Consider the following 9,451-nt stretch of genomic DNA (forward strand, 5'->3'; position numbering starts at 1 on the left):
CCACAATAGCCAAACTGTGGAAGGAGCCTCGGTGTCCATCGAAAGATGAATGGTTAAAGAAGATGTGGTTTATGTATACAATGGAATATTACTCAGCCATTAGAAATGACAAATACCCACCATTTGCTTCAAGGTGGATGGAACTGGAGGGTATAATGCTGAGTGAAGTAAGTCAATTGGAGAAGGACAAACAGTATATGTTCTCATTCATTTGGGGAATATAGATAATAGTGAAAGGGAATATAAGGGAAGGGAGAAGAAATGTGTGGGAAATATCAGAAAGGGAGACAGAACATGACGACTCCTAACTCTGAGAAACGAACTAGGGGTGGTGGAAGGGGAGGAGGGCCGGGGGTGGGGGTGAATGGGTGACGGGCACTGAGGGTGGCACTTGATGGGATGAGCACTGGGTGTTATTTTGTATGTTGGCAAATTGAACACCAATACAAAATAAATTTATTATTAAAAGAAAAATTTTATTTATTTATTCATAGAGATGGAGAGAGAGAGGCAGAGACACAGGCAGAGGGAGAAGCAGGCTCCAGGCAAAGAGCCTGATGTGGGACTCGATCCAGGGTCTCCAGGATCATGCCCTGGGCTGCAGGCGGCGCTAAACCGCTGTGCCACAGGGGCTGCCCTGAAGGCAGAGGTGTAACCAACTGAGCCACCCAGACACCCTGTAGCGCTAATTGTTTTATTTCATATAATAAGTTTCATTTCATATAAGTAACTTCCAAACACTTATGTAGAGGCCTAAAAATGTATATGGTTTTTAAGTAATCTGAACCAGTTCTGCAAGCGACTGTTTTGTATTACTGTGAAGAAATGAAATGTAGTTCATTACATTTTAAAAAGTGTTTCACACAATTTCTTAATTTCTACATTCCCTCCCTTGCTCTTCTTCAGGGGTTTTCTTTCAGTAAGGAACGTTTCCATGCTCTGAATGTATTCCTTTTTGGTAGGAATCCAGAAATATTAGACTGAATGGATACATATTTGGCATTTCTGTGCAATGGGTCCCAAATTAAAATGCCTCCCATATCATATATGAGGGAGGTCTTGTGTATCTGTGACAACAAGAATTTTCCTTATTCATTCTTCATTTGCTGTTAAATTGGCAGCTTCCTTTCCTGATAAAAATTCACTTACACCTCCTGAAAAAAAATTCAACATGCATTTATGATAATATTTAGCAAGCTATGAGTGGAAGTGAATCTTTGAGTGTCCAAGTAGACCTGAAATAATTAGCTTTGCTCTTTCCCACCCAGGTTAGTTGTTTAAAAATAATATTAAAAATCGGAGAGTAAAGTTAATTGAAAACAGTGGTAAAGTGAGTATACAATCTCGTAGGTACCTATAATAATGAATCACATGTTTGGGCAAGACATACATGAGGTGAAGGCGTGCCCAAAATCAAGGAAAGAAACCACGCTGTGATTTGTCATCTGACACTTACTGTTTAGCACAAGATCTGTTTCTGATTCTATTGTTGCATCTTCCTTTCTCCGAGGACAATAGTCCCAATTGATAGCTGTTTTTGTTCTCACAAAGTTCATTAAAGTTCATTATACTATAGTTTAATTAGCAGTTTTTGAACCTAGGATCCCAAGGGATTCTTTTGTTTGTTTAACCAATCATCTCTGCATACCTGTTGAGGACCAAACAGAATGGTATAAGACATTACTTATACCATTCTTATTAATATATAATTTGCAGGGAGATCTGTTTTCCTGCAAAGTCAAGACATCAGCTTTGCCCAAACCAAAGAGTTTGTCACCATTATAACAGTCTTTAATTCTTTTGACCCTGAAGGTTATATGAATACTTTTCCTAGAATTAAAGTCAGGAGATATTTTTTTAGTTGATATCCTTATAAGATTACAGAAGGTAAAGGACATTTTTTTAAAAAAGACCTCTGGGAAATTGTGGGCAATGTGAACCTAAATGACCTCTGCACACTCACAGACTTGCCAGTGCGTTCAAGTGTGTGAGTGCATGAAAAATATTGTAGGATCCATCACTATCAAACTCATGCGCTGCTCTGAGTTACTCTAAAGATCTTTGTGGTTAAATTGTACACAGAAGCTATGAACAGCCATCTGAAAGGTGAGTGTGATTTATTTAGTCAAGTCAGTTGTTTCCCATCCAGAACCCACATAGTTCAAAGTACAGGATTTTGACCTGTGTGTTACAAAGCCCAGATCCTAAATAATTATGAATAATGTTTCACAGTAAGAATCAATGGTTATCTCCAGTATTACTTTATTCTCTAACTAGTGACATTTATTTTTTTTATTTTTTTTAATTTATTTATGATAGTCACAGAGAGAGAGAGGCAGAGACACAGGCAGAGGGAGAAGCAGGCTCCATGTCCCGGGAGCCTGATGTGGGATTCGATCCCGGGTCTCCAGGATCGCACCCTGGGCCAAAGGCAGGCGCCAAACTGCTGCGCCACCCAGGGATCCCTATGTTACTAAAGTCTTATTAAACTTTAAATGTCACTAGTTAGGGATCCCTGGGTGGTGCAGCGGTTTGGCGCCTGCCTTTGGCCCAGGGCACGATCCTGGAGAACCGGGATCCAGTCCCACGTCAGGCTCCCTGCATGGAGCCTGCTTCTCCCTCTGCTTGTGTCTCTGCCTCTCTTTCTCTCTCTCTGTGACTATCATAAATAAATTAAAAAAATTATAAAAGACTTTAGTAACATATCCTCAGAAGAAGTTTTAAGGATAAGACAGTAAACTTTTAGAAGAATAGTCCCTCATGTGTAAGATCCTAGGAAAGTGTTTCTGTTCTCTCAATTGAGCAAAAACTGACTCTCTAATGTTTACTTTTTTGCTACATGGCTTTTGTATCTACAACTAGAGATAATTCCCTATACTTAATGAGCAGTATCACAAAGCATACTGGAAAGGGTAGAAAATTCTGTTGTTAGTAAGACAACACAATATATCAATGACCTTTCATATGCTATTCTGTATCAGTTTACCCAGTATGTTCCAGATGAGACTAAAAACACTAACAGATATTGGACTTTTGTAAGGACAGAAGTTAGAATGTTATGGATGCATGGGAGTTAGGCCAATTTGAAGAGAGTTTGGTAGGCACCATATGTGAGCTTGTGGAATCTGAATCAGAAGACAAGAAAGGATAATAGGGTTGTCTCAACATTGACATTTAGTCTTCTCTGGTCATTCCCTGAGTGATCCTCCCCTAGAGTACCTGGGAGGGAAGTAGCTGATAGATCAGCCATTTATTCACACCCAGATCAGATTCCTGTCCATAAATCCAGAGTCAGAAAGCTCTAAAGTGTGATCTGGGCACATGTTGGAAATGGACATTGCATCCTCAGTAGAAGGAAAGAGACATATTGCCCCACTCTCAGGAAAATCTCATCTCAATATCATTGTGGGAAATATGTTGAAACAGCGAGGAGCCAATTTGGAACATTCATATTCCACACTGAGGTCTCCTGGGAAGAGCCTGTTCCACCCCAGCAATAACAGAAATTGGAAACCTTAGAGACAGTGACTGCATTGGGAAACATTTCAGGTGCTACAAATGTAATTATTATTATTGAAGGCTATCTCTCTACTACAGCCCCTAACTCAGAAATAAGGCAGCCCTGGGCATTGATTTATCTAGTACCCTGAGGAAGTTACTTGACAGATAGTATCACCAAGAAGATATTGGTCATTTTCTCAAAAGATAAAGGGGAAAAATAAATCAATCAAATAAATAGTTGAGAAGGCTGTGTTCTGTAGTGCTTATGAGCTTAGTTTCTGCAGTCAGACTGCTTATATTCATATTCCTGCTTCACTCCATCCTAAGTCAATGATCTCAGGCACAATTCTTAATATTTCTGGACTCAGTTTCCTCAATTGTGAAGTGAAAGTTAAATAACAACTAGCCTTAGAGAATTGCTTTGAGAATTAAAGGAGGTCATGTAAGTATTTAACATAGTATTTGACATTTAGTAACTGCCTTATAAATGTTACCTATGATCATCGTAATCGTAGACAGGTTTGTGAATTAAATTAAATACCATTTCACCAAAAAGGGATTCTTTGTCCTACCATCTCACATGAAAATCTATTCTTATCCCAGGAAGTTTCTCATTAGAATGTGTTGTTCAATTGAAATATCAGAAAGGGAGACAGAACATAAAGACTCCTAACTCTGGGAAACGAACTAGGGGTGGTGGAAGGGGAGGAGGGCGGGGGGTGGGGGTGAATGGGTGACGGGCACTGAGGGGGACACTTGATGGGATGAGCACTGGGTGTTATTCTGTATGTTGGTAAATTGAACACCAATAAAAATTAATTTATTTAAATAAATAAATAAATAAAACATAAATTTAAAAAAAAAGAAAACATAAATGTGTCTGGTATGAATAACATAAATATTATTATCAGCCTCTAACACCTTAAGTGAATGTACTTTTCCTACAGCTCTGATAGGAAGTTTACCCTGAAGTAATACAGAGACTAAGAGACTAGTTGCAATGGACTGGGTATCTTTAGGAGATGAAGAAACACAGAAGTGGCAAACTTCCTGATGGGCAAATGAAAACCAGGAACCCCCCCAAAAAAAAAAAATTCCTGAAACTCGCCCCTAACATGGCAGAGTGAGAGGAAAAGTGTGGAATTAGGATTTAAGAAATGTGGATTCTTCCTTAGGCTTTGTTCCTGACAAGCCTAGTGACTGCAGAACCTCTGAGTTCCATCTACAAAGTTAGGGGATTGGCTAAAATCATCTTTACTGAGCTTTCTCTCTTCATTTATATAGTTCTCTTAAGTACTTGATTATTTTATTTATAGTAACCTAAACCCATTTGGCTAAGATTGTTTTCTCTCTTGTTCCTATCTGTTTGTTTCTTTCTTGTTCTAGAGAGACAGGGCACACATCCAGGGCATAAAAGAGATTTTTTATAAATTAGTAGACAGAATTGAAGGAAAGTATTCTAAAGTAATCCTATGTGATGAAACAAGAGAACCCTAAGACAAGTTCAGAAGAGACTATGAAAGCTGTGGTTACTGAGCAGATTGGAAGAGAATATCCCAAAGACCAATGTTTAAATTAAGAGATTTGGGCAAAGAATCACATTAGAAAATGCAAAAAAGATTCAGAAACAAGTCCCACATTGTATGTGGTTGTTCACCCATTATGAATAGACCTGTCAACAAATACTACTCTTTTTAGAATTTAAGAGAACCTTATAATTTTGTATCTAACTTCGAGGACAGTAGAAAACTTAAAATACATATGTGGAATATGGAGGAGGGGGCAAATCTAAGGAAGGTAAAATAAAGTATGGAAAGATGTGTGAAATCCTTCATGAAGGGAGCAGATCCTAGGAGAAGAAACAAAAGAATCAGGCATGAAGCTAACACCCTAAAGGAATTAGTTTGTTTAATCTTTATTCTAACCTGTGAAAAACATACACTAATATTTTCATTTCACAGGAAATAGCCATTGCTATTGAGCTAAAAAGTAGAAGAATCTGTAATTACCAATTATGGTAAGTACTCCAAATGAAATAAAAAGATCATTTCTTTTCATAGTAGGGATGAGAGAACATAGATAGGATTTCCCAGGGAGGTGTCTTTGAAGGGGTTATGTTTAAGTTGGCACCTGAAAAATCAGATTCAGCTATGCAAGAATGTAAGCAAAGAAAATTCATTGCAAAAGCCCTGGAGTGGGAAAAACTTGACATCTTCAAGGAACTGAAGACCAATACAGCGGGATAAGCAAGAGATGAATTAGAATTACACAGCCATGAAATCATAAAGAACCATATAAAACAGACTAAGGGGATTGAATTTTATTCCACAGGAAATGAAATCCTATTCAGTGGCTTTAAACACAGAAATGGATCTAATTCCTGGTTTGTTTGGGGTTTTTTTTAGGTAAACTCTACAATGTGGAATTTGAACTCACAGTCTCAAGATCAAGAGTCGTACTTTACTTACTGAGCCAGTCAGGTGCCCCTCATGCATGGTTTTAAAAGATCACTCTGGTTCTGTCTTTAGAATGGACTTACAAGAGTGTTTTTGTGTAATGTATGAAGAGAAGAAAGCAGAAGGGCATGAAGTACTTTAGAGGAGAATGTGGATTATCACAGTGAGTAGCAAGCAGAGACTGAGAGGACAAAAAATTTAACTTCACAACCTTAACTATTGGCAGCCCTGTTCGCTTCACATGCAACCCAAATGACAAGCAAAACTTGAGTTATTGTCATGAAATTACAAACCATGAATATTTTTATGATAGGGCTTTTCTGTTCATTAACATAGATAATGTAGAATAACCTCATTTCTGGGGTTGTTAAAGAATCCTTTTACTATTGTCTTAATACTACATCACGATATTAAAAATCTTTAATAAGAGCCTTCCGGCTGGTATCCACTATAATGCTCAACAGTGAAAGTCCAGTAGAAGTGTTTATCAATAAACTACCACAGCAATAACATTTCTCATTAACAGGTGACAAAATAAAATCTTGGCTTATCTAACATCTTCACCTCAACCCACTGCTAACTTGTGCTGACAGTCTCTCTGACCTAATGTCTCTCTTATTTTTACACACAGACAAGGCCATAGTCAGGAATTGGTGATGAAAAACTATACAGCAATAACAACATTCATCTTGGTGGGATTAACAAATGACCCACATCTACAGATTCTGCTTTTTATTTTTCTATTTCTAACCTACTTGTTGAGTGTTGTAGGGAATCTGACCATTATCAGCCTCACGTTGGTGGATTCCCACCTTAAAACACCCATGTATTTTTTCCTCCGGAATTTCTCCATCTTGGAAGTGTTCTTTACCACTGTCTGCATTCCTAAATTCCTCTACACAATGGCATCTGGGGACAATACCGTTACCTACAATGCATGTGCCACTCAATTATTTTTTGTTGTCATATTGAGTGTGACTGAATTTTTCCTCCTCACAGCCATGTCCTATGACCGCTATGTGGCCATCTGCAAACCCCTGCATTACATGACCATCATGAACAACAGGGTCTGCATCAAGTTTCTTATTGGATGTTATATGTTAGCTCTGCTCATCGTCCTCCCACCCTATATCATGGGCTTCAAGCTCGAGTTTTGTGACTCCAATGTCATAGATCACTTTGGCTGTGATGCTGCTCCCATCCTGAAGATTACCTGCTCAGACACAGAGTTTATCGAGCGATTTGTCTTGGTCCTGGCTGTGTTGACACTCATTTTCACCTTGGTGTGTGTAATTCTGTCCTACACATACATCATCAGGACCATTCTCAGATTTCCTTCTGTCCAGCAAAGGAAAAAGGCTTTTTCTACTTGTTCTTCCCATATAATTGTGGTTTCTATTACTTATGGAAGCTGCATCTTTATCTATATCAAACCTCATGCAAAAGAAGGGGTTGCTATTAATAAGGTGGTGTCAGTGCTTACCACCTCAGTTGCCCCAGTGATGAATCCCTTTATTTATACTCTGAGGAACAAGCAAGTGGTACAAGCTTTCAAAGACATGATCAAAAGAGTTGCATCTATCTCAAAGAATTAAAAGAATAGTGAGGACAGAATGACAAATTATAAAAGAATTTCTGATCTCCATTTTTCCCTAATTGTATATTCATAGATTTACATATATCACAACTCCATTCTGTTATACCTAGTGCTCACTACTGATATATATATTCCCAGATATAATTAGCTCAATCTATTGCCAGAAATACATGGGAATAAATATCCAATAAATACTTATAAAAACACACTTATTACTTACAGAACCAATAAATTTAGACAGTATCAATCTACTACCATATTAGCACTCAACTACCCCTCTTGCACTGATATGTCATGATCTGAGTCCCACAATTCCCAGGAACTTCAGTGATGATTATTTATATCTACAAGAATGTCCCTACAATCACTCTATTGGATAAAACTCATTATTCTCTCTCTCCCACTCTTCAGGGAGATATAAATGTAGGCTAAAATTTTCCTTTAATATCATTTGCTTAAAATTGTGCAAGTTCTTTTTATAAAACCCCAACCTTTTTCTAAATAGAATTTCATATTCTTATTACTCAGCCATTAGAAATGACAAATAACCACCATTTGCTTCAACGTGGATGGAACTGGAGGGTATTATGCTGAGTGAAGTAAGTCAATCGGAGAAAGAAAAACAGTGTATGTTATTCATTTGGGGAATATGAATAATAGTGAAAGGGAATATAAGGGAAGGGAGAAGAAATGTGTGGGAAATATCAGAAAGGGACACAGAACATAAAGACTCCTAACTCTGGGAAACGAACTAGGGGTGGTGGAGGGGGAGGAGGGCAGGGGTGGGGGTGAATGGGTGATGGGCACTGAGGGGGACACTTGACAGGATGAGCACTGGTGTTATTCTGTATGTTGGTAAATTGAACACCAATAAAATTAATTTATTAAAAAAAGGAAAAAAAGAATTTCATATTCTTATCTGTGTGTCTCTGTGTATGTTTTTGTGCATTTGTTCCCATATTTGGAATGTCAGCTTAGCACACTTAAAAAGATAAATGGGACAGATAAAATATAAGTGAGAGCTTATACTTGCATTCTATTCTCCTATCCAAGATATTCACCATAATTATTTTTCTAGGCACAAAAAATCCAAGTTCCATCACAAAAACTTACAAATTTAGCCAATGAATAAAAAATAATTTTAAGTGCCCAATTTTTGCCTTTCAGTTTAGTGCCTTATTCCCCCAACCTTCTTCTTCCCTCATAATTTTCTGTTTATATGATGATCTAGGAAGACATATGCTGTACCAGGAATCATACAATTCAGGTTGCAAGGCAGGCTTTTACTACCACCAATTCAGACAAATCTTTTAACTTTCCTTATCCCTTCTGATTTCAGGAAGGAATAAGGTGAGGGAGCAAGGTAGCTAGAAAACAGGCAAGGAATCCCTATGATATTTGGGAGGGCTGTCCCAAGCTGATGTATAAGACTAAAAAACAGGACCAAATGGATCAGTAGTCCTTCTGTCGGGTAAGGAATTAATGAATCTTTTCTTGTAATAAAAATTATGTAAGGGGAAATGAATTCCACCAATCCTCTTCAGTTTGTCCACTGGAAATCAGCGGATACAGAAAATGTTTTTTAAAATAAAACGAGAAAGAAAGATCTGTGGGAATCTTTATTGTGAACTAAGCAAAGCTTGATTCTTAAGTTGGATTAACAAGCTAAAAGAAATTAAGGGACATATTCAATTGGCTGTGGATGATTAAAAATAAAGGGGTAGCTGAAGATAATGATTTTTTAATCTTTTTTATTGAAGTTCAATTTGTCAACATATACCATAACACCGAGTGCTTATCCAACGAAGTGCCGCCCTCATTGCCCGTCACCCTGTCACCTCAAAACCCCCTGCCAACTTCCCTTTCCACTAACACTTGCGACTTTCCCAGAGCTGCT

At 37.8% G+C, this 9,451-nt stretch overlaps 1 protein-coding gene across 1 annotated transcript; it reads left to right on the plus strand.

Moving 5' to 3' along the window:
- Positions 1-6,613: 6,613 nt before the first annotated feature.
- Positions 6,614-7,552, plus strand: LOC129511981 (olfactory receptor 6C2-like). The gene has a single exon (XM_055329183.1). The coding sequence runs from the start codon at positions 6,614-6,616 to the stop codon at positions 7,550-7,552; it is 939 nt and encodes a 312-aa protein (XP_055185158.1).
- Positions 7,553-9,451: the final 1,899 nt, after the last annotated feature.

Source organism: Nyctereutes procyonoides, unplaced genomic scaffold (genome assembly GCF_905146905.1).
Source record: "Nyctereutes procyonoides isolate TBG_1078 unplaced genomic scaffold, NYPRO_anot_genome, whole genome shotgun sequence".
Classification (NCBI taxonomy): domain Eukaryota; kingdom Metazoa; phylum Chordata; class Mammalia; order Carnivora; family Canidae; genus Nyctereutes; species Nyctereutes procyonoides.

Bases quoted from the DNA above. Each gene is read 5' to 3' on its own strand.
- LOC129511981 (XM_055329183.1), top strand. From the start codon at position 6,614: ATGAAAAACTATACAGCAATAACAACATTCATCTTGGTGGGATTAACA.